Source organism: Salvelinus alpinus, chromosome 35 (assembly GCF_045679555.1).
Source record: "Salvelinus alpinus chromosome 35, SLU_Salpinus.1, whole genome shotgun sequence".
Lineage (NCBI taxonomy): Eukaryota > Metazoa > Chordata > Actinopteri > Salmoniformes > Salmonidae > Salvelinus > Salvelinus alpinus.
In genome coordinates this window covers 15,140,775-15,166,254 of record NC_092120.1, presented here as the reverse complement: position 1 = coordinate 15,166,254, position 25,480 = coordinate 15,140,775, and the positions used below count along the sequence as shown (strand labels likewise).

Genomic DNA, 25,480 nt, shown 5'->3' with positions numbered 1-25,480 from the left:
AGAAATGCCAGTATGACAAGGAGATCAAGTACATGCCAATAAAACCCATGCACATTTCTGCTCTAAGGGACTCCCAAACAATAAGCAATGGGGCTGAGTTTGCAGAGAAATACTGTTTGTTTATTTCAAGTACACATTAATGGTGTAATGCAGAAATGTGGTTAATCGAGGGTTGAGATGCCACACATGACTTGGTTAAAAAACACACCTTCCTAATATCTTGTTTAAATGGTCCCTTTTCAGCACATTGGTCCATCTTTCACTTCATATCCAGGCGAAAACACACATGCCGTTTGTATACAACTATAGATTCGGGCTCTTCTCTTTCCTTGATTCCTCTCCTCATCTACTTCTCAAAACGCATTGGAGGAGAAGATCAGAGGGAAGATGAACCTTAGATTTTTCTTCCCTCTGATCTTCTCCTCCAATGCATTTTGAGAAGGAGCCAAAGAGAGAGGAAACATTGAGGAAAGAGGAATTGAGTCATGCACTACATAATGAGTTTAGTACAACCCCTGTTGGAGGAAAGTGGGCATTGCTCGTCTATCGACCAGCTGCCGCCGCAGCCTGACCACAGCAGAGTCCACCTGCTCTGCGGCCCTCTTGCCGTGCAGGCTGGCCACCAGCTGCAGACATGTGCCCTGCAGCCTGGAGAGCTCCTCTTCAGAGGAAAGCAGGCAGCGTCTCAAAACAGAACTACCCTGAGAGAAAAACACAAGACTCAGAACATGAGAGCAAGCACTTAACTCGACAATTGCATAAATTATGGATTGATGTCAATGGAAGACTTGCACAGAAATGTGAGTCTACTACAGTAAATGGCCAAGTACATAATAAGAGAGTGTGACTCATGTTCATTTTTAGAGGAAGGTCGTTAGTTACCTGTATGAGATGAGCAGCCTCAGGTAACTGGGTCCCAGGGTGTCTGTGGTAAACCTTTACTATAGGCCTGTTCAGTTTCTCTCTGGAAAATATATCCCCACTGTACTCAGGGCCCTGGAAAACACATGACAACATAGGAAGATAGGGGTGGAGTAGTGAAGTCACCCACTATCAACATTATTACAACCAACCAACCATTACACCAACGTTAGTGGCTCTTTCTTTACCAAATCAGCACAGATACAGACACTATCTCCAATGCACATGCTTATCCATGACAAAGCTTACAGACAGTTCCACTCACATACTGACCAGTGCTCTGTCATGGCTGTGACGAATGCAGTTCAGCTGCCTCTGTTTGCGGAAAATGGCCTGCCTGGTGGCTGCAGACATAGTTGTAAGATTTTGCTGTGCGAGAGAATGAGAGTTTTACTATTTTGACTTTTAAATGTTAAATACTATTGTATGTCCCATGCTGTACCTTCAGAGTGACTGTCTCAGCTATTTTCTTCACCAGAGCTTCATTGACAGTACGGTGGGCAGCTTTTTGCCTGGCGATGGCATTGCCAATCATCTGCCTGATGTTTTCTCGTAGCAGCTGTGATTGGTTCACAGCCAGAGTGGAAGACTCCAGAACCTGCTTACATTCTGAGAAGGGAAAGATATGGGTAATTCTTTATTTTTCAGACCTGTTTCAGCTGATATTTGCCTAGTATCCACTAAGAGTGTATAGTAGAAATGGGCAATTTGTGGGACTAACTAGCAAATGGTAAGCCTACAGCTGCTGGTTTAAATAAATCCCAAATAAATAAATGAGTGGCTATTATGTAACTATTATGTTATTACACTGTCACCACGTCGAGTCTAAGACAAAAACTAGGTGAATCACTGACAATAAAACAAAGTGTAACCACAATAGGCACTATATGGGACAAGGTGACGTCAATACAGTGCCATAAACTGTGTTACATTAGTACAGTATGTTATTGACATAGCACCTGGAGTGAAGGGGGCGATTGGCTCTGGCAGTTTTATGAGGCCTTGGGAGGGAGTTCCATGTCCCCCTGCGGAGAGAGAGCCAGAGCCAGTGTGTGGTAGAAGCTCTAGAACACGCGCTCTCTCACTGGCACAGTCCAACAGCTGCCTACTGCACTGACCCAGGGTCTGTACATGGCAAGGAGAGAGAGAGACAAATAAGGGCTTTTTTACAGGTATATCAATAGCAAATCAAGGGATATCTCAACAACTTTCTTGACTAGGCATAATCATAGTCACCTGTATTCACTGAAAACCATAAAAAGAGAGAATGCGAGCAATCACATTTATTTTATAAAGCCCTGTGTACATTAGCATTTGTCATAGTGTTTTTACAGTAACCCGGCCTCTAGCAGTTAGATGTCATCACCTGTAGTTGTGCTAGTGTGCTCCTCAGAGTGCTCTCCAGCTCCTGTTTCAGCTCAGTGAGTTCTCTCTTTTCACACTCCAGCAAATGGTCTGCTCCGTCTCTGCCCTGGAAACAGAACAATCATCTGAAGTGTTTTTTTTTCTCATAGCCATACAGTAGATTAGAATCCATATAGGCCTAATGTAGTCCAGCAAAGCAATACTGGGCAGAATAATTTGGGGTCAGGTGGAAATATGAAATTAACACAAATAAATTAAGTTGTGATACATGCACTGAACTCACAGTCTCAGTAGTAGCTGGTCTTATGGTCCTTCCGTCCACACTCTTCTTGTTGATCAGCATTTCACACCTCAGGCTCCTCAGCATCCTCTCCAGGAGGCCTCTCTCCCGCTCCAGTTTAACGCATTCATGTGCCACCCGGCCAGCTTGTCTACGTATCTCGCCCTCCATTTCCCTCACACTGCGCATGTACTCCCTTGCTACTCCGACACTGGCCTCTGCACACTGCTCTCGGAAGCAGGGAGGGGGAAACGGGCCCACAAATGTGGTGGTGGTAGCATATGGGAACTAAACATGACATAAGATAATGACATTGAAGTCTACATATACAACAATATATAACTTAATTTCATAAACTGTGATTGCATTATTTCGCAAAACAGCAATTACCACCAACATACATTTTAGGCTAAAGCTTATATAGCCAACATGATTTAAAATAGTGCACATTCATTCACTATTAATTGAATTCATCATAACTTTAAAATATTAAACTCTCACCATTGTCCCTGTGTTTTGGGGTCTGAGTTTATTCTTGCACAAAGCATCATTAGTATCACCACCTCCAACCACTTCAATTGTGTCTGTGTGTCTCGGGGTAAACGCGGTGGCGCTACAGCTCCGCGCACGGCTGATAGACCCCGGCCGTCCTGCGTGGGTTTGCCGCACCAAGTGTTCCGCTCGCCGTATAGAGTGCATCGTATCATCTCGCCAAGACTGCGGTCCTATCGTCACAGAGGCGAGGGGAACTGACTGAACAGGCATTTTCTATTTACTCAAGCCTCTTAAAAATATATATATTTTTAACTACCAAGTCTCTTTTGATTAGACTACTAATTACGAAAAGTTCCCCTCAACCCCCCGAGGGCCAAATAAACTAGAGTTGAAATATCATCTCCAAAGCAACAGTTTCCAAGTAACCAGAAACCATGGTCCTGCTTGTGATTGGACAATAGGTCAGTCAGTTGTGAGGTGAGGTCATGTCTAAATGGGATATAGCTTTTGTCAAATTTACGTCAAATTTTTATTTTATTTTTTAAACTAACCCTAACCCTTTTCCTGACCTTATCCTAATTCTCAACTGCCACGTTAATTCTAACCTACTGCGTAAGCTCTCCTAAACCGGCTACAATAAGAACATTCTGACAAACGCTGGATCCCTTCTAGCCATGACCGTTTACTGGGGATCATATTCCGAGTGTGAAGTACAGAGCATATGAGACACCCGCGGGTCATGAACGTCACTTTGATCATCCATGACATAGGCAGCAAAATACATGCAATGAAAAGAGACTACATTCAATAATTTCGATCATATAGAGAGGTTTATTTCTCAATCTCCCAAAGACTTAAAATGAAAACATGGAAGCAAATCCCCAAAAGACAGGCAGTAGGTCTAATACTACATGAAAAAAAGGAAACAGAACATTAAAAGACAGAACATAAAAACAAGACAGACTTCAAATTAGAATCCTTTTCCAAAAATAAATGTATCAAACCATTCTGTAGTAAAATTAAACCCCCCAAAAAGTCTAAACAAATATTTTGGGTTCAAAAATGTTAACCCCTTCATGACAATCAAAATACCAAGCAGTATGATGTAGCTAATGTGTAAAGAAAATGGCAGTATAAATAAAATAACCAAAAAGGAACATTCAGAAGAAGAAGAAAAAATTAATAAAAATCACAGAACTTACAGTATGACACCAATAAATAAAGCTTTTGGGAAACTATAACTTCAAACGGTCCAAATTCAAAACAATAATAATCCCCCTTCTGATAGCACTTATCAATTAGGTTGCACTACACTATGCCCTGAAGGACACATTTCCCCATGTCCCATGCTAGTAGTTAATCAATATCTGACATGGACCAAAGTGTATTTTGAATCTGCATAAATGGCACTCTCAGTCAATGAAAGGATTTGATTGATCCGTCTGAATTGATATATTTCATTGACAGAGTACCATTTAAGCAAATTCAACATATACTTTGGTCCATGTCAGACATTAACTACTAGCATACTTCATCAATTAAATCAGTCAATATGAATATACAAATAAGAATGATGCCAAAATGGAGCAATAACATTATCATTATTGACAAATATCCAGTCAGGAGTTTTGTAAAGGACATAAATTGTTTTAACACAAAAACCAAGGCTTGCCTGCCAAGGGAAGATCAACTACTGCAAATGTGCAAAACACAACCTTTTCAATAGGCCTACATATAATTGTAGTTAGTAGTAAACTACCTGTGGTGCAAGAAAGTGCTGGTTCATGCAACTCATCTATATAAAATGTGCATTGTACCTTCATGGTTCCACATTTTTTGCTCTCTCACTATCTTGTTTATCTTTTTCATAATGTGTGTTTGACAGCAATCATGGGTTCAAATTTGTTCAGCAGGTTCTGTTGAAGTTCTTTGAGTAGATGATCCCGTTCCTCGGAATCCAGGAGAACTTGCTAAATAAAACAGGTTTACAAATCAAAATATTCCGTGTTAATTTTGGTCCACTCTTTAGTGCTTTTCTAAGGTCATGTATGGACATATCTCGCTCATGTACGGACATACCTCAATGAGTTTGTCTCTCTTCTCCAGGCTCTCCCTCAAATTCCTCTCCTCCCTCTCTTTGTCCTCCTTTTCACTCCGCCAGGCTCGCTGTGTCTCCTTGTTCTCCTTCCCTCTCTCCCTCAGGTCGTTGGCTGTCTCGTTGAGTTGCTTTGACAGCGAAGACACCGTCTGACTATGATTCTGCTGTTGCTCCTTGAGAAGGAAGGGGGGAAGATGGGAAGAGGGGAAAGGTATAGGTTCAAATGACCAAACTATATTATAGGCTTGGTATTTTAGGTACCTCACTGAAGATGACCTGAATTGTGTAAAAGACCATGGAAGACACACCACATCGCAGTATAAAGAGGGAGCATCTTACTAGTCTTAAATGGCTTCCTCTTCACTGATATGAAAGACAGGGATTGGTGAAATCATCCACTACCATCCTTGTTTGCACTCACCTGCACTATGCTCTGATAGTCCTGCAGGGCGGTGGTGAGTTTGGAGACCTCCCGGCACATGGTGGCGCTGTGCTCCTCTCTGTCCTGAAGCCAGGCTATCACCAGGCTCTCCTTCTCCTTCAGCTGAGAGGCCAGAGCCCTCTCTGCCCCGCCTCCTGACACCCCTTGGCTAATCACAGAGTCCGACAGTGCCTGAGGGAAAAGATAACAAATAATGAGGAAAGTCTACCTGAAGCGAGTGAACTCTAAAGAGCTACATGTAGAATTTAGGCATTGTAATTTCAGAAAAAAATCCATAAAATAGCTGCAGTAATAGTGGGTGAAAAATATATATTTTGGCCCAATACAAAATCGCATTCTAACATGCAGACTTTCTATTTGACAATAAAAGCCAGATCAGTTATGTAATGAAGATGGGTGGAAAAAACTAGAGCTGGGACAACAGACATTGCCTTACTCCTACCGAAGCATTTGTGTACGTCGGTAATATTCTATGATTTTGCTATACAACATTCCTGTAGATTGTTCTAAAACTATTATTTGGTTAACAGTAATAGCCTATGCATTATGTTGATTCCTGCCCTTAAAGTATCTGCCTGTCCCTGTTTCGCGGTCGGCTGCTATGTGAGTGAGCCTCCCTCACTCACTCTCCCCACATTGTGCAAGGAGAAATGGAACAATACAGACATTTCACATTTGGAGCAACTTTGAAATTTGGAGAAACGTGGAGAAACGTCAGAATCTGATGTCAAATTGATAAAACGTAGATCGTTGTACAATGAACAAAAATATAAACGCAATATGTAAAGTGTTGGTCCCATGTTTCATAAGCTGAAATAAGATCCCATATGCACAAAAAGCTTATTTACCTCAAATGTTGTGCACAAATTTGTTTATATCCCTGTTAGTGAGAATTTCTGACAGGTGTAGCATATCAAGAAGCCTATTAAAAAGCATTATCATTACACAGACAATAAAAGCCCACACTGAAATGTGCAGTTGTCACAAAATAATGCCACAGAGGTCTCAAGTTCAGGGAGTGTGCAATTGGCATGCTGACTGCACCAGAACTGTTGCCAGATAATTGAATGTTCATTTCTCTACCATAAGCCACCTCCAACATCGTTTTAGGGAATTTGGCAGTACGTCCAACTTGCCTCACAACCGCACACCACCTGTTTGGCAACGTGTTGGCGAGCGGTTTGCAGATGTCAACGCTGTGTACACAGTGCCCCATGGTGGTGGTAGGTTTATGGTATGGGCAGGCATAAGCTACGGACAATGAACACAATTGCATTTTATCGATGGCAAATTGAATGCACAGAGATACCTTGATGAGATCCTGAGGCCCATTGTCGTGCCATTCAGCCGCCACCATCACTTCATGTTTCAGCATGATACTGCCCGGGCTCAGGTTGCAAGGATCTGTACACAATTCCTGGAAGCTGCACGTGCCAGTTCTTCAATGGCCTGTGTACTCACCAGACATGTCACCCATTGAGCATGTTTGGGATGCTCTGGATCGACATGTACAACAGCGTGTTCTAGTTCCCGCCAATATCCAGCAACTTCGCACAGCCATTGAAGAGGAGTGGGACAACATTCCACAGCCCACAATCAACAGCCTGATCAACTCTATGTGAAGGAGATGTGTTGCGCTGCATGAGGTAAATGGTGGTCATACCAGATAGTGACTGGTTTCTGATCCACGCCCCTAACTTCGTTTTTTTTAAGGTATCTGTGACCAACAGATGCATATCTGTATTCCCAATCATGTGAAATCAATAGATTAGGGCCTTTTAATTTATTAAAATCTTTGAAATTGTTGCATTTATATTTTTATTCAGTATACATAAAGTAGCCGAGGCCCATTAATTAGCCCACATTGCTAAATCTGATATTGTTGCTATCTAGCCAAGCGTTTTTAGTTCCCACTTCCTCAGTGAATGATATAGCCTACAGGCCAATATGCTGGCAAAAGAAAATCTCTCTCTCTATACAGTGGGGAGAACAAGTATTTGATACACTGCCGATTTTGCCGATTTTCCTACTTACAAAGCATGTAGAGGTCTGTAATTTTTATCATAGGTACACTTCAACTGTGAGAGACGGAATCTAAAACAAAAATCCAGAAAATCACATTGTATGATTTTTAAGTAATTAATTAGCATTTTATTGCATGACATAAGTATTTGATACATCAGAAAAGCAGAACTTAATATTTGGTACAGAATCCTTTGTTTGCAATTACAGAGATCATACGTTTCCTGTAGTTCTTGACCAGGTTTGCACACACTGCAGCAGGGATTTTGGCCCACTCCTCCATACAGACCTTCTCCAGATCCTTCAGGTTTCGGGGCTGTCGCTGGGCAATACGGACTTTCAGCTCCCTCCAAATATTTTCTATTGGGTTCAGGTCTGGAGACTGGCTAGGCCACTCCAGGACCTTGAGATACTTCTTACGGAGCCACTCCTTAGTTGCCCTGGCTGTGTGTTTCGGGTCGTTGTCATGCTGAAAGACCCAGCCACGACCCATCATCAATGCTCTTACTGAGGGAAGGAGGTTGTTGGCTAAGATCTCGCAATACATGGCCCCATCCATCCTCCCCTCAATACGGTGCAGTCGTCCTGTCCCCTTTGCAGAAAAGCATCCCCAAAGAATGATGTTTCCACCTCCATGCTTCACGGTTGGGATGGTATTCTTGGGGTTGTACTCATCCTTCTTCTTCCTCCAAACACGGCGAGTGGAGTTTAGACCAAAAAGCTCTATTTTTTAATCATCAGACCACATGACCTTCTCCCATTCCTCCTCTGGATCATCCAGATGGTCATTGGCAAACTTCAGACGGGCCTGGACATGCGCCTGCTTGAGCAGGGGGACCTTGTGTGCGCTGCAGGATTTTAATCCATGACGGCGTAGTGTGTTACTAATGGTTTTCTTTGAGACTGTGGTCCCAGCTCTCTTCAGGTCATTGACCAGGTCCTGCCGTGTAGTTCTGGGCTGATCCCTCACCTTCCTCATGATCATTGATGCCCCACGAGGTGAGATCTTGCATGGAGCCCCAGACCGAGGGTGATTGACCATCATCTTGAACTTCTTCTATTTTCTTCTATTTTCTAATAATTGCGCCAACAGTTGTTGCCTTCTCACCAAGCTGCTTGCCTATTGTCCTGTAGCCCATCCCAGCCTTGTGCAGGTCTACAATTTTACCCCTGATGTCCTTACACGGCTCTCTGGTCTTGGCCATTGTGGAGAGGTTGGAGTCTGTTTGATTGAGTGTGTGGACAGGTGTCTTTTATACAGGTAACGAGTTCAAACAGGTGCAGTTAATACAGGTAATGAGTGGAGAACAGGAGGGCTTCTTAAAGAAAAACTAACAGGTCTGTGAGAGCCGGAATTCTTACTGGTTGGTAGGTGATCAAATACTTATGTCATGCAATACAATGCAAATGAATTACTTAAAAATCATACAATGTGATTTTCTGGATTTTTGTTTTAGATTCCGTCTCTCACAGTTGAAGTGTACCTATGATAAAAATTACAGACCTCTACATGCTTTGTAAGTAGGAAAACCTGCAAAATCGGCAGTGTATCAAATACTTGTTCTCCCCACTGTGTGTATATATATACACACACACACAGTACCAGCCAAAAGTTCACACCTACTCATTCAAGGGTTTCTTTATTTTTACAATTTTCTACATTGTTGAATAGTGAAGACATCAAAACTATGAAATAACAATATGAAACCATTAAGTAACCAAAAAAGTGTAAAACAAATCAAAATATATTTCATATTTTAGATTCTTCAAAGTAGCCCCCCTTTGCCTTGATGACAGGCTTGCACACTCTTGGCATTCTCTCAACCAGCTCCATGAGGTAGTCACCTGGAATGCATTTCAATTAACAGGTGTTCCTTGTTAAAAGTTAAATTGTGGAATTTCTTTCATTCTTAATGCGTTTGAGCCAATCAGTTGTGTTGTGACAAGGTAGGGGTGGTATACAGAAGACAGCCCTCTTTGGTAAAAGAGCAAGTCCATATTATGGCAAGAACTGCTCAAAAAGCAAAGAGAAACGACAGTCCATCATTACTTTAAGATATGAAGGTCAGTCAATGTGGAACATTTCAAGAACATTGAAAGTTTCTTCAAGTGCAGTCGCAAAAACCATCAAGCGCTATGATGAAACTGGCTCTTGTGAGGACCACCACAGGAAAGGAAGACCCAGAGTTACCTCTGCTGCAGAGGACAAATTCATTAGAGTTATCAGCCACAGAAATTGCAGCTAAATAAATGTTTCAGAGTTTAAGTGGCAGACATCAACATCAACTGTTCAGAGGAGACTGCGTGAATCAGGCCTTCATGGTCGAATTGCTGCAAAGAAACCACTACTAAAGGACACCAATAATAAGAAGAGACTTGCTTGGTCCAAGAAACACGAGCAATGGAGATTAGACTGGTGGAAATCTGTCCTTTGGTCTGGAGTCCAAATTTGAGATTTTTAGTACTAACCGCCATGTCTTTGTGAGACGCGGAGTAGGTGAACGGATGATCTCCGCATGTGTGGTTCCCACCGTGAAGCATGGAGGTGGTGTGATTGTGTGGGGGTGCTTTGCTGGTGACACTGTCTGTGATATATTTAGAATTCAAGGCACACTTAACCAGCATGGCTACCACAGCATTCTGCAGCAATACGCCATCCTATCTTGTTTGCGCTTGGTGGGACTATCATTTGTTTTTCAACAGGACAATGACCCAACACACCTCCAGGCTGTGTAAGGGCTATTTGACCAAGAAGGAGAGTGATGGAGTGCTGCATCAGATGACCTGGCCTCCACAATCACCCGACCTCAACCCAATTGAGATGGCTTGGGATGAGTTGGACCACAGAGTGAAGGAAACTCCTTCAAGACTGTTGGAAAAGCATTCCAGGTGAAGCTGGTTGAGAGAATGCCAAGGGTGTGCAAAGCTGTCATCAAGGCAAACGGTGGCTACTTTGAAGAATCTAAAATATATTTTGATTTGTTCAACACTTTTTTGGTTACTACATGAATCCATGTGTGTTATTTCATAGTTTTGATGTCTTCACTACTATTCTTCAATGTAGAAAACAGTAAAAAAAAAAAATGGAATGAGTAAGTGTGTCCAAACTTTTGACTGGTACTGTATATGCACAAAGAGCCAAAACATAAATCGAATAATTCTGGATCCTATTTTGACAGGTTGCACATCAAAATATCAATCATGCATTCCCTGAATATGTTAGATAAATAGCTTACCTTTTTAAATATTAGGCTACCATCTCAGTTGACTAAAAATGTGTCTAGAGCCCTGGGGCTAATGCAAAGTAACTGTACATTAAAACAATGTTTTATTGTTGTAGCAATGTTCCCGCAGTTTTTTTGGGGCACTGAGCAAATGTTTGGTCTTGTGAGAGGAAACTTGAACCTTGTGAGAATTTTGTGTAACTTCTGGTGCACGTTTACAGTGAACACTGAGGCTGTCCGTCCCCTTACAGTTTTAGACAGTAGCCAATAGGCTATTGTGGCTATTTGAGCATAATGTAGGCAACAAAACAGTGCGAATCCCATAACATTTTCACATGGAAATAGCTTTTGATTTCTATGACATAGCCTATATTTGCTGTTCAGGCCTACATCTCATGAGACTTTAAAAAAAATTACATTATGAAGGGCTTGACATTAATTCATAACTTTTTACCGGGTCTGTAACAACATTGGCCAAATAGGTGATTGCATTTTATTAATGTTGTATGATGCAAGAAACCACTTTACAAAATAAAATGTATTATCATTACCATACAGAGAATTAGACAATGTAGGCTACCCCTCTGTCTATTAGCTTATTTGCATATTCAAGCCTGTCTCAAAATACAACGCCCCTTTAGACATAAGCTTTTTACCAAGACAGCTTGAAATGTAGCCTACATGTTTTGTGTTCTTGTAGGAAGCATTAACTCCCCATTGCTGACCTATACTTATCTATAACTGGGCTAATAACTTGGTAACTAGCTAAGAATATCAACAAATGTGCATATGCGCTCTGTGGTCTGATCTGAAAAGCTCAAGACCACTGATGGGCGACACCCGCCAATATAATTCTACTCGGTTGGGCAAAATCAGAGACTCAATCTTGCAAAGTTAGATTTGTTTTGGTTTGTTGCATTGAAAATGGGTTGATATGTTGATTCGATCACAGATAAAACAATCTATATAGTGCAAACCAGTGGGGCGAACTCCGTTAAGTGCATTTCTGTGCATCATGGTATTTATTCTGCGCGTCAGTCCTGTTGGACTAATAGGCGTGGCCATCTCCTCCTCAAGCACAAGGCAGCCAAACGTAGAAATCGCTCTGTCATTTCCTGGTTGCTAAAATTCTACACTCTTCGAACTATTTCAGTTTATGTGAGAAAACATGCACTGAATAGTTCATTATCATTAGTATCATTGTACCATCTACATCGCAGTGAAATATCTACGACTGTTTGAAGTTGGTGGACGAAACGGAAAGTAAAATAGTCTCCACCATGGTCCATGCTATCCGGGATCCTTTGATGTCGGATAGCACTAACCTCTCCACCGTATTGCAGGGAACTGGTATGCGTGGGAGTGGGTTGTTTATATTCAGCCTAAGTGTTGTTGCAATTCGCCTAGCTTCCACATCGTAGAGACAATCGACATGTAGCACCTTTAACTTGAATAACAGAGGTCAGTGCTTACAGCACTGGTTACTGAACCCGACACAAACAATTGTGGCCACACTAAAAAGAGATATACCTGGAATCAATTATATTTAGATCAGAAATGGTCAATGTGAATAGATATTCAAATTACTCAAAACACTATATTTCAAGACATCTGGGTCTGTATTCACAAAGCGTCTCAGAGTAGGAGTCCTCATCTCAAAAAGTGTGGACCTTACTGTGAAATGCTTACTTACAAGCCCTTAACCAAGAGTGCATTTCAAGAACAAGAACATTTGACCAAGTAGACTAAAATAAAAAAGTAACACAATAAGAATAACAAGGCTATATACAGGGGGCACCGGTACCGAGTCAGTGTGCAGGCTAGTTGAGATAATCTGTATATGTAGGTGGGGGCGAAGTGACTATGCATGGGTAACAAACAAACAGCAAGTAGCAGCATTGTACAAAAGGGGGGGGTCAATGTAAATTGTCCTGTGGCGATTTTTATGAATTGTTCAGCAGTCTAATGGCTTGGGGGTAGAAGCTGTTGAGGAGCCTTCTGGTCCTAGACTTGGCGCTCCGGTACTGCTTGCCGTACGGTAGCAGAGAAAACAGTCTATAACTTGGGTGACTGGAGTCTCTGACAATTTTATGGGTTTTCCCCTGACACCGCCTATTATATAGGTCCTGGATGGCAGGAAGCTTGGCCTCAGTGATGTACTGGGCTGTTCGCACTACCCTCTGTAGTGTCTTACGGACAGATGCCGAGCAGTTGCCATACCAGGCGGTGATGCAACTGGTCAGGATGCTCTCGATGGTGCAGGTGTAGAACCTTTTGAGGATCTGGGGACCCTTGACAAATCTTTTCAGTCTCCTGAAGGGGAATAGGTTTTGTCGTGCCCTCTTCACGACTGTCTTGGAGTGTTTGGACCATGATAGATCATTGGTGATGTGGAGACCAAGGAACTTGAAACTCTCGACCTGCTCCACTACAGCCCCGTCAATGTTTTTTTTTTTTTTTTTTTTTTATTTTATTTTAAATTTTTATCCCCTTTTCTCCCCAATTTTTCGTGGTATCCAATCGCTAGTAATTACTATCTTGTCTCATCGCTACAACTCCCGTACGGGCTCGGGAGAGGCGAAGGTCGAAAGTCATGCGTCCTCCGAAGCACAACCCAACCTAGCCGCACTGCTTCTTAACACAGCGCGCCTCCAACCCGGAAGCCAGCCGCACCAATGTGTCGGAGGAAACACCGTGCACCCGCCCCCTCGGTTAGCGCGCACTGCGCCCGGCCCGCCACAGGAGTCGCTGGAGCGCGATGAGACAAGGATATCCCTACCGGCCAAACCCTCCCTAACCCGGACGACGCTAAGCCAATTGTGCGTCGCCCCACGGACCTCCCGGTCGCGGCCGGCTGCGACAGAGCCTGGGCGCGAACCCAGACTCTGGTGGCGCAGCATAGCACTGCGATGCAGTGCTCTAGACCACTGCGCCACCCGGGAGGCCTTAGCCCCGTCAATGTTAATGGGGACCTGTTCGGCCCGCCTTTTCCTGTAGTCCACGATCAGCTCATTTGTCTTGCTCACATTGACAGAGAGGTTGTTGTCCTGGCACCACACTGCCAGTTCTCGGACCTTCTCCCTATAGACCGTCTCATCGTTGTCGGTGATCAGGCCTACCACTGTTGTGTCGTCAGAAAACTTAATGATGGTGTTGGAGTTGTGTTCGGCCACGCAGTCATGGGTGAACAGGGAATACAGGAGGGGACTAAGTACACACCCCTGAAGGGCCCCAGTGTTAAGGATCAGTGTGGCAGACATGTTGTTGCCTACTCTTACCACCTGGGGACGGTCTGTCAGGAAGTCCAGGATCCAGTTGCAGAGGGAGGTGTTTAGTTCCAGGGTCCTTAGCTTATTGATGAGCTTCATGGGCACTATGATGTTGAATGCTGAGCTGTATTCAATGAACAGCATTCTCACATAGGTGTTCCTTTTGTCCAGGTGAGAAAGGGCAGTGTGGAGTGCGATTGAGATTGCGTCATCTGTGGATCTGTGGAGGTGGTATGCGAATTGGAGTGGGTCTAGAGTGTCCGGGAGGATGCTGTTGATGTGAGCCATGACCAGCCTTTCAAAGCACTTCATGGCTACAGATGTGAGTGCCACGGGGCAGTAATCATTTAGGCAGGTTACCTAAGCTTCCTTGGGCACAGGGACTATGGTGGTCTGCCTGAAACATGTAGGTATTACAGACTCGGTCAGGGACAGGTTGAAAATATCAGTGAAGACACTTGACAGTTGGTCTGTGCATGCTTTGAGTACACGTCCTGGTAATCTGTCTGGCCCATAGCTTTGTGAATGTTGTTAACCTGTTTAAAAGGTTTTGTTCACATCGGCTACCGAGAGCGTTATCACACAGTTATCCAGAACAGCTGGTGCTCTAGTGCATGCTTCAGTGTTGCTTGCCTAAAAGTGAGCATAAAAGGCATTTAGCTCGTCTGGTTGGCTCGCGTCACTGGGCGGCTCGGGTCTGGGTTTCCCTTTCTAGTCCGTAATAGTTTTCGAGCCCTGCCACATCCGACGAGCGTCAGAGCCGGTGTAATAGGATTCAATCTTAATCCTGTATTGACGCTTTGCTTGTTTGATGGTTCGTCTGAGGGCATAGCGGGATTTCTTATAAGTGTCCGGATTAGTCTCCCGCTCCTTGAAAGCGGCAGCTCTAGCCTTTAGCTCAATGCAGATGTTGACTGTAATCCATGACTTCTGGTTGGGATATGTATGTACAGTCACTGTGGGGACAACGTCATCGATGCACTTATTGATGAAGCTGATGACTGAGGTGGTGTATTCCTCAATGCCATTGGACGAATCCTGGAACATATTCCAGTCTGTGCTAGCAAAACAGTCCTGTAGCGTAGCATCCGCGTCATCTGACCACTTCCGTATTAAGTGACTGGTACTTCCTGCTTTAGTTTTTGCTTGTAAGCAGGAATCAGGAGGATAGAATTATGGTCAGATTTGCCAAATGTAGGGCGGGGGAGAGCTTTGTATGCATCTCTGTGTGTGGAGTAATGGTGGTCTAGGATTTTTTTCCCACCCTGGTTGCACATGACACGCTGGTTTAAAATTTGGTAAAACTGATATAAATTTTCCTGAATTAAAGTCCCCAGCCACTAGGAGTGCCGCTTCTGGGTGAGCATTTTCTTCTTTGTTTATGGCCTTATAGAGTTGGTTGAGAGCAGTCTTCGTGCCAGCTTCGTTTTGTGGTGGTAAATAGACGGCTACGAATAATACAGATGAGAACTCTCTTCATAGATAATATGGTCTGCAGCTTATCATATGGTACTCAACCTCAGGCGAGAAATACCTCGAGACTTCTTTAATATTAGACATCACGCACCAGCTGTTATTGACAAAAAAAGACACCGCCCCCCCCACCCCTCATCTTACCAGAGGTAGCGGCTCTGTTCTGTCGTTGCATGGAAAATCCTGCTAGCTCTATGTTGTCCATATCTTCGTTCAGCCACGTCTCAGTGAAACATAAGATGTTACAGTTTTTAATGTCCCGTTGGTAGGATAATCTTAATAGTAGGTCATCAATTTTATTTTCCAATGATTGTACATTAGCAAGAAGAATGGAAGGCATTGGGAGTTTACAGGATTCTCAGAAGGATCCCGAATCTGCGTCCCCTTTTCCGGCGTCTTCTCTTCACGCAAAAGGCGTGGATCTGGGCCTGTTCCAGTGAAAGCAGGATATCCTTCTCGTCGGACCTAATTTAATTCAACCTATAGAGATACTGTATGTTGAGGTGACCCCCTCACCTGCATGTCTTTCTGAGAGCTCTCTAGCGCCTGCTTCAGGCAGAGGAGAAGTGACTCTTTCTCCTGTAGGACTGCTTTGAGGGCCTGGTCCCGCTGTCTCCACACTTCCCTCTCCTTCTGCACCTCCCGATGCCCTCGCTCCTTCTCAACCAGCTCCACTCTCAGTTCCTGGGGGTTAGAAGAAGAAAAAACAAAGCCCTTATGTGAGAAATTACTAGTAACACCTTTGACTGAGTGACTATAGTGCATCCAGCACAATGTTACCTTTGTTAATGAAAGTGAGTGAATACAACTAAGTGAAAGAAAGTGTGTGTGTGTGTACTTGTTCTACAGCAACTGCCATACACTGGTAGCACAGCAATCACAGGTGTGTGTGTGTGTGTGTGTGTGTGTGTGTGTGTGTGTGTGTGTGTGTTCAACTTCAGACTCACATTGATGATGTCCTGGTTACATTGGAGTACAGTGTTGAGTGTGGAGAGGTCTTTCTCCCGGTCTCTCCCAGCTTTCTTCAGTGCCTCCAGCTCGCTCTCCATCCTCTTCTCCTTCTCACTCATCTCAGAGCGCAGAGCCCCCAGGGCTAGCTAAAGATGAGGTAGAACATAAGACATCAGCAAAATAACCTTGTACAGAAATGCTCTATATCCCATATTATACAACGGGTGGGTCTAATCTCGAATGCTGATTGGTTAAAAACGCATACCAGCCAGTGTCTATTCCACAAATTGCCACCGGCTAAATATATGATGTTAAAATGCCTATTTACTCTGTTCCATCTGACTGTCTCATCAGCCCAGTCAGGCAACTTATAAACTTGATTTCCACTATAAAAAGCATCTAGATATTATCTCAGATTTATTTTAGACTATCAATTTGTTTTCAACAGTGGATATTTGTATAAACCTTGCAGTCTGTCTCGCGACATTTGCAACATCGTATTTCAATATTGAAACAATCTTTTGCTGTCCCATAGTAATGAACGTGTCGGGATTTCGGACGAGATAGACAGGCAGGCACCATTTCTCTGCCAGTCGAAATCATGAAATCAGCTGGAGTTATTTTTATGGATATACACAAAAAATGTCAATTGAAAAAGGTTAAAACGAAACGCAGCTAATTTGCAGTCTTTCCAGCTTCAGTTTGAAGTGATTTTGTTACGGTAGCTGTGTAGTTGGCTAGCTCCCCTGAACAACAGTGTTCTGACAAGTGTGCACATTTTCTATGCCAAGGGAAATCGCACCTAATTAACTCATTGTTATGGATGTATCCAAATAAATGTCACTAGAAAACAGCTTAAACAAATGCAGCTATTTTGCTGTTATTCTGGCTGCACTTGACTGTAAGTTAACTGTAGTTGGCTAGCTAGCAAGCAAGGGATAAGAACATTTAGAACAAATGACTGGGTCGCGTCCATAGATACAGAACAAGTAGAGTGAACGACTGGGCCGCGTCTCTAGCAACCCTAGATGTGTGTTGGGACTATATCTTGTGGAAGGATGAAATTAATCAAAATAACATTTCATGAAAATATGTCAATCATTATTTGAATATGTTGTTAACCCGTTGTATTAAAAGTGATAATGCCAGAAAAGCTAGTGTTTGGAGGATATATTGGCACGGTTTGCCAGAGACGTCGTCTCGGGCCCAACAACACCCATACCAATATATCCTCCAAACACCGGCTTCTCTGGCATTATCACTTAAGTAATGTCATATTAAAAAAGGAAATATTCACGCATATTATTGTCCATACTTTGACAGTCTACACAAGTTTATTTTGAGTAAAAAAAAAAATGTTTATTCTAAACCAATAGCTTATTCAAATCATAATCAAATGGGATCAATCTGAGCCCTCACCTTATTGTCGGAGAGAGTTTGTTTCAGATTGTCAGTGAGTGCTTGTGTCAGTCTGTCAGCCATGTCTGTCCCTGTCCCCACCTCAACACACATCTTCCTGATCAGACACATGCACTCCTGAGACAGACAGGGAGACAGGAAATGACTGTCTAATCATGGAATAACACACGGCTTGTCCCAGAGATGGCTTCAGAAAAGGACATGTGATATATGAAAAAAATAACATTAAATTATATCAATTACACCAGAATACAAAAACTGCATTTAAACAAATGTCTCAATGATAAATTGAGACAATGATAAATATTGAGACAGTGATCGTTAAGAAAACAGGGGTTTCCCCAACCACTCACGGTTGGATTGCTGTTACAGTGCTATTTGGGTTGATAATTGGATTTGTTTCCGACATTTCTTGTTTTTTTTGTTTGTTTTTTTATTGATTATTTGTGTACCCGTTTGACATTTTACTGCATTGTTAGGAGCTAGCAATATAAGCATTTCACTGCACCTGCTATAACATTAGCTAAACTGTGTACACACCCAAATAAATGTGACAATAAAAACATTCAAATATATGTCAGTACCAGTCAAAAGTTTGGACACACCTACTTATTTTTACCATTTTCTACATTGTAGAATAATAGTGAAGACATCAAAACTATGAAATAACCAAGTGTTAAACAAATTAAAATATATTTTATATTTGAGGTTCTTCAAAGTAGCCACCTTTTGCCTTGATGACAGCGTTGCACACTCTTGGCATTCTCTCAACCAGCTTCATGAGGTAGTCAACTACAATTATTTTCCAAAAGTCTTGAAGGCGTTCCGTACATATGCTGAGCACTTGTTGGCTGCTTTTCCTTCACTCTGCGGTCCAACTCACCCCTAACCATCTGAATTGGGTTGAGGTTAGGTGATTGTGGAGGCCAAGTCATCTGATGCAGCACTCCATCCCTCTCCTTCTTTGTCAAATAGCCCTTACACAGCCTGGAGGTGTGTTGGGTCATTGTCCTGTTGAAAAACAAATGATAGTCCCACCAAGCGCAAACAAGAGAGGATGGCGTATTGCTGCAGAATGCTGTGGTAGCCATGCTGGGTAAGTGTGCCTTGAATTCAAAATATATCACAGACAGTGTCACCAGCAAAGCACCCCCACACAATCACACCACCTCCATGCTTCACAGTGGGAACAACACATGCGGAGATCACCCGTTCACCTACTCCGCGTCTCACAAAGACATGGCGGTTAGTACTAAAAATCTCAAATTTGGACTCCAGACCAAAGGACAGATTTCCACAGGTCAAATATCCATTGCTCTTGTTTCTTGGCCCAAGCAAGTTTTTTCTTATTATTGGTGTCCTTTAGTGGTAGTTTCTTTGCAGCAATTCGACCATGAAGGCCTGATTCACGCAGTTTCCTCTGAACAGTTGATGTTGATAGGTGTCTGTTACTTGAACTCTGTGAAGCATTTATTTGGGCTGCAATCTGAGGTGCAGTTAATTGCCGATTTCTGAGGCTGATAACTATAATGAACTTATCCTCTGCAGCAGAGGTAACTCTGGGTATTCTTTTCCTGTGGCGGCCCTCATAAGAGCCAGTTTCATCATAGCGCTTGATGGATTTTGACATTTTCCGTATTGACTGATCTTCATATCTTAAAGTAATGATGGACTGTCATTTTTCTTTGCTTTTTGAGCAGTTCTTGCCATAATATGGACTTGGTCTTTTACCAAATAGGGCTATCTTCGAGATACCACCCATACCTTGTCACAACACAACTTTTATTTATTTATTTTACCGTTATTTTACCAGGTAAGTTGACTGAGAACACGTTCTCATTTGCAGCAACGACCTGGGGAATAGTTACAGGGGAGAGGAGGGGGATGAATGAGCCAATTGTAAACTGGGGATTATTAGGTGACCGTGATGGTTGAGGGCCAGATTGGGAATTTAGCCAGGACACCGGGGTTAACACCCCTACTCTTACGATAAGTGCCATGGGATCTTTAATGATTGGCTCAAGCGCAATAAGAAGGAAAGAAATCCCACAAATTAACTTTTAACAAGGCTCGCCTGTTAATTGAAATGCATTCCAGGTGACTACCTCATGAAGCTGGTTGAGAGAATGCCAAGAGTGTTCAAACCTGTCAAGGAAAAGGGTGGCTACTTTGAAGAATCTAAAATACACAATATATTTTAATTTGTTGACACTTTTGTGGTTACTACATGATTCCATATGTGTTATTTCATAGTTGTGATGTCTTCACTATTATTCTACAATGTAGAAAATAGTACAAATAAAGAAAAACCCTGGAATGAGTAGGTGTGTCCAAACTTTTGACTGGTACTCTATTAAACCGATTTGATTTATCTATTTGGCTATGTTATGTTAAGCTAAGGAAGTTTGCTCACCCATACAAACTTCAGTGATGAAAATTGATTTCTATCTGCTAATACCACTATATCTTAAGTTAGATCTGGGAGTTTAAGAGCTTGGGGTATCCATGTTGTGATGGCAACATTCCACTAGCTCAGCCAGTGTCTCATTTCTGAGTGAAGTGGATCCCTGTGTTTTCAGCATGACTGCATTGTCTCCCCTCATAGAATCACTATGAATCACTCACCTGGATAACTCGGTCTCTGCTGTGCAGGGAATGCCCCAAACTCTGCAGAAGCAAGTTTCCCCCGTCCTTCTGCGGCAACTGAAAAAGCCATAATCACGCCATACACAGCACTTAGATGAAGGATGTCAAGTCAACAGGGGGCTGGCATTGTTGCAGCGATATTAGAGCAGACTAGCCTGGTCCTAGATCAGTTTGTGTTGTCTTTCAAACTGATGACAATGACCTCAGGCGTTGCCAAGACAGCACAAACAGATCTGGGACCAGGCTGGAGCAGCAGACCTCTTCATTTTGAAGCCAGTGTCTTGTGGGTGATATATGCCACTATGTTACAGCTGATTCTTTCAAAGAATGCAGGCAATCAGTTTGTATTCTTGTAATAAATTTAGAACACACAGTATAAGCCTATAATCTGCCCTGCAAGTGCCAAATGTGCAAGTTCCCCACCACAAAAGCTTGATATACTGTAAGACCTCACACAGAACACACAAATACGTAATCCCAATGATTGATTTATTTGAACTTTTCTCGGATTGGGTGGAGCTAATGCCAGATTCCAGGCAAATTAAAATAATTCCTTGTGTAGAGCTGACTGTGGTGCTCTTAATCGTCAAAGCTCTTCGTGGATTTACAGCTCCCATTCCCAGACTGAACTTGCTAATAGGGTTTCTTAAAATATCCCAAAAACTGGAACTCAAGCCAGACCTAAATCTCAGACGTGAATCTCATGAAATGAGAATCAGCTTAGGTAAGATACCTTAACAGCTGGGGGTGAGGCCCAGACATGCTAGAACCATAGGTAGGTGCCGGGTTGAATAACTTGAGTCTACTGTAAGGCAATAAGGCTAACAGACGCCACTCAGCATCTGAGTAGCATGTTAATGATCTCTTTATGAAAAGCCAACCTGAGCTGCAGGGCAAACTCCTCTAGTTGGGGAAGATTCCAGGGAGATGTGTGGTTGTGTGTGTGTGGTTATATGAACGCACCTGCATTAAGGAAAGGGGACACTCCCTCGTCCAGAGACCAAACAAACTGTAACACACCCATCATTCCTTGCATAATGCTTTATTTGTGCTTAGTCAATACAAGCAGGGCTTAAAGACATTGCTATCCAAGTGATTCTGAAGACGTACTTGAGTGAGCACACACACATGCAGAGGAAGCATGTTAGGGACACTATGTTCAGGCCATTATATTGCTGTGCACCGGCTGACTAGGCCTATACCTGTTTATCGTGTATAAAATGTCAGCAGTCAGTTATCATGACAGGGAGTGTCAACCTTAGTTGTGTGTGCGCAACCAAATTATCATGACACTTCCATTCCACTCACCAATTTAAACTGTTTTCTTTCTCAATTGAGTTACTATAAATACTATGGACCGGTTCCCCAGAGACTGCCTAGTCCTGGAGAATCTCCATTGAGAATGCATTTTCCATGACTGGCCTTCATTTGTGTCTGGGAATCCAGCTGAAAATGTCTAAACAAGAGGGAAACAAGTAGAGTGAAAAATCTAACTACTCAGTGCTTACCTTAATCCAATCCTCTGGTCCACTGACATTGGTATCTGGTTTGGTTTTGGTCCCGTGTTTAAGCTCAGTTTCGAGGGTCTTGATGCGTGCCATAGCTTGATCAAGCTGTCCTCTCAACTGTCTGACTGCAAGGTGCACTCGACCTGTATTGCTCTGAAATGAAATAAGAAAACGGCATTTTGTGAAAGACATATAAGTTGTCACTTTTAATTCTGTTGAAGTCCTATTCCTGTATTTATAAGTAAGAAAATATTCCGTGTTGGACCTTTATACTGGCTACAGACATTATAGACCCTAGATGACATATTACTGACAACTAAGTAAATATTTACACTCCGTGATAGACGGAGTGATCCACAGACCACAGGCAAGGCAACCTGTCGGAAAATCCTCATTTAGGGCAGATATTTTCCTGACCAGGGAAGGGCTCATTTATAGGCTATGGGAACCCAAAGTGTTGTCGTCAGGAAATAATCCTTGCCCAACTCATAATAACTTCCTGTCGTTATTTGGCATGCTGGATTTTGATAGAATATAAGAGATATCTCACCTCTCTGTGTAGTGGAATAAACTCGTCCCTCAATTCAGTCAAAACATCATTGGTTTCTCCATCCACTTCCTCTCCTCCATTCTCCCGCTCTCCAAAATTCAGCACCCTTGTTACCTTAGGGGGGGATGTCTCACCTACCTCTCCTGAATATCGCCCTTCCCTCTTTCCCAAAATGGGAATCTTACTCCCCGAAGGTGAATTGACAGGCTTTCCTTCAATACCTTTCAACTCTCTGAGGACCAGGAGTGACAAATCACCTGGAAAATCAAATGGATCACGGCAATCCAGCGAATCCAGTGATTGGATGGACTCAGTGCGAGAGGAGGCTCGTAAGGAGAGAGTGGATCCAGCTAATGACGCTGGGCTAGAGCTTAGCGACGGCACTCTTGACCAATGAAGAGGCATGCTCTGCGACTTGTTCCTCGATAGGGCCAAGGGGGGAAAGGGTTGGAAGGGTAGGCGGCGGGGAACCCCACAAACTGACTCATAGGCGGAATCGGACACCCTCAGAGAATCACATCCCTCACAATTTTTCCCCTTTGTGCATCTTTTCCCCGTTCTCCTGAAGTATGGACATGCATCCCATTTCTCAGACCAGCACTCATACTCTGACAGGGCCATGTTCTCCTTCAACATTTCATTGTAACCCTCTCTGTCTCCCATTCCCTCACCATCCTCCTCACTAGTGCTGCTCCTCATCCTGAAATCCTGAGGGTGTCGCTGGCGGTAAGCGCTGCGTACCCACTGCCTGACCTTGTCCCTCTCCTGGGTCAACTTCTGAAGCCTCTCAGAGGATAAGACCCTCACTCTGGAAATGACAGAGTCAAACTTGAAAACCCGCTCTAGAACTGAAACGCATTTGCCACACAAGAACTCCCCCCGCCCACTGCCCCGTGGTACGGACTGGCCTAGTATGTGTGTCAGCACAGAGAGAAGGTCCATTGCTTTAGCGGGTGAGGACAGGGACGAGAGAGACGTTGTGGAGCCAAGGGACATGGTGCTACCTGCAAAGTGGGAAAAGAAAAGATTAGAACTCACACACACGCGCATACACGCACAGAAGTGCACACACACACACCTCACCCCAGGGGCTGCCTTGAGAAGACCTGGAGAGACTTCCTCTACCAGGGGAGTCTGATGGGGTCTGAGGCTGACCATCTTTCTTGTTCTGACCCCCAAAGAGCCATCGCCGTTGGTTACCGTGCAGGTCACCCCCACACACCAGACACCCCTCACCTTTGCCTCTGGAGGACATAGCAGACAGAAGGGCTAGAAAATCCCCTGATGTCCACAGAATGATCTTCAATATTCTGTTGGAATAAAGTAGAAAAGATTCTTGGCTGCAGCCTCAACTGAACCTATTCTAAACTTTTTGATCATGGTGTAGAGAATGGTTGGATATCTAATCTTAGAATTACATTCTGTATAATTGCACTTGCTGGCAGTGACATTCAAAGTAGTTTTACCAAGTCAGAACTGGGTTTTCAAAAGTTGGCTTCACTTTTGGCCCACTTATAAAAGTTATCTGCTCTCACTAGTTTTCCTCTGAAAAGCTTCGAGTTTTGCTTTGCCTGTCAGTGCGCTTTAATATTGTAGTGTGGATGTTTTGATCGAATCGTTGGCTCTTTTCGCACACAGCTGTGTGTTTACAGTAACAACCCACAGCCGCTTACACGTCGACCTTGAGCCACGCTGACAGTACATTTCGCAAACTGTCTTGGCAAATTAACAAGTAACACAAACGTCCACGATCTCTCCGCCATTCGTCTCACTGCTCGCTTGTGCCCATCATTATGAACTGTAGGCTGCTGTTGTTTATCCCTATACAATATCGAAAGATGACAGTTGCTGGTGTAAGCTACGTTTATTTCTGTTGCCCGTGGTACACAACGTATAACCAAGACCAATGACCTGTCTATGCAGTCCTATTTTAAGCAACATAGGTGTGCAAATAAGTTTCATTCCGACAACGCGGAGTCCGTAACCACGAAAGTTCTAGGCTACGTGTTCACAGTTTGAATCAAGCAGTATGACTTTACCAAAATAATTTCGTCCTTTAGAGTTTACCAAAATCGCAGATTTGTTTTCTGTATCTCCACTTTTAGACTATCTGCATGCATAAAGCGTTTGAATGAGTATGGCTTATCTGTCTCTAGAAGTAAAATCTGGTTTCGCGCTCTGAACCCGATAAAGTTGGGAAGTCTTGAACGCAAACTTGAATCCCGGTGGCAACCTCGGTGAAGTTAACCGGGTCCCATCTAAACGTTGTAAACCCATTCATGACTTTACCAATGACCACATAGTAAAAAAATAAATACAATAATTTAAAAAAAGTGTCTTACAATGTCAACCAGGAACTCGAGCGCACTGCTGTAGCCTACACCGGAAAGTAGCTATGAGTGTGCGCTACCTTGCTGACGTCATTGGTCATACCTGGGGTGTATTCATTACGATGATTCTGTTGCGAAACGTTTCGTAAACGGAACGAAACGGGGAGGGACCTACCTGCATTTGTCCAATAGAAAATCTCTGTTTGACCTAATGATTACACCAGTTTTGAGAAGTGAATGGCCGTATGTCAAAAGTCCATTTGATTATTTTCATAGGCACACTTTTCATTGGTAATGTACAGTGTCAGAGCTCCTCCCTCAACTAATAGCGACAATGGAATGAAATTCAAGTTTATGCAACATTATAGATTACATTTGATTCTGATGGCAATCATTCCCAGAATATAGCCCCCCCCCCATCCTTATGTAACTTGGAAATGTGCATGCTTGGGCGATTGTGTGCCAACATGGTAGTTCAATGTTCTGT

At 43.1% G+C, this 25,480-nt stretch overlaps 2 protein-coding genes across 4 annotated transcripts; both read right to left on the bottom strand.

Moving 5' to 3' along the window:
• Positions 1-98: 98 nt before the first annotated feature.
• On the bottom strand, positions 99-3,470 carry LOC139564426 (tektin-like protein 1). Of its 2 annotated transcripts, none has more exons than XM_071383940.1 (8): positions 3,068-3,468; positions 2,570-2,854; positions 2,288-2,392; positions 1,881-2,046; positions 1,364-1,530; positions 1,195-1,290; positions 883-996; positions 99-701 (listed from the first exon to the last, which is right to left on the bottom strand). In XM_071383940.1, exons 1-8 carry the CDS (start codon positions 3,329-3,331, stop codon positions 504-506), a joined length of 1,395 nt encoding a protein of 464 aa, XP_071240041.1. In that variant the 5' UTR covers positions 3,332-3,468; the 3' UTR covers positions 99-503. The 2 variants fall into 2 exon arrangements, 1 of the variants encoding a protein (XP_071240041.1); XR_011672741.1 differs by having other exon boundaries at positions 566-701; positions 1,187-1,290; positions 3,068-3,470.
• A 402-nt stretch (positions 3,471-3,872) lies between these two features.
• On the bottom strand, positions 3,873-25,109 carry LOC139564659 (coiled-coil domain-containing protein 18-like). Of its 2 annotated transcripts, XM_071384374.1 has the most exons (11): positions 25,006-25,109; positions 23,747-23,973; positions 22,664-23,667; positions 22,114-22,266; positions 20,585-20,662; positions 17,960-18,076; positions 16,537-16,686; positions 16,106-16,273; positions 5,581-5,772; positions 5,141-5,332; positions 4,923-5,031 (listed from the first exon to the last, which is right to left on the bottom strand). In XM_071384374.1, the coding sequence occupies exons 2-11, from the start codon at positions 23,916-23,918 to the stop codon at positions 4,927-4,929; spliced, it is 2,331 nt and encodes a 776-aa protein (XP_071240475.1). In that variant the 5' UTR covers positions 23,919-23,973; positions 25,006-25,109; the 3' UTR covers positions 4,923-4,926. The 2 variants fall into 2 exon arrangements, with proteins under 2 accessions (XP_071240476.1, XP_071240475.1); XM_071384375.1 differs by lacking the exon at positions 17,960-18,076 and having other exon boundaries at positions 3,873-5,031.
• Positions 25,110-25,480: the final 371 nt, after the last annotated feature.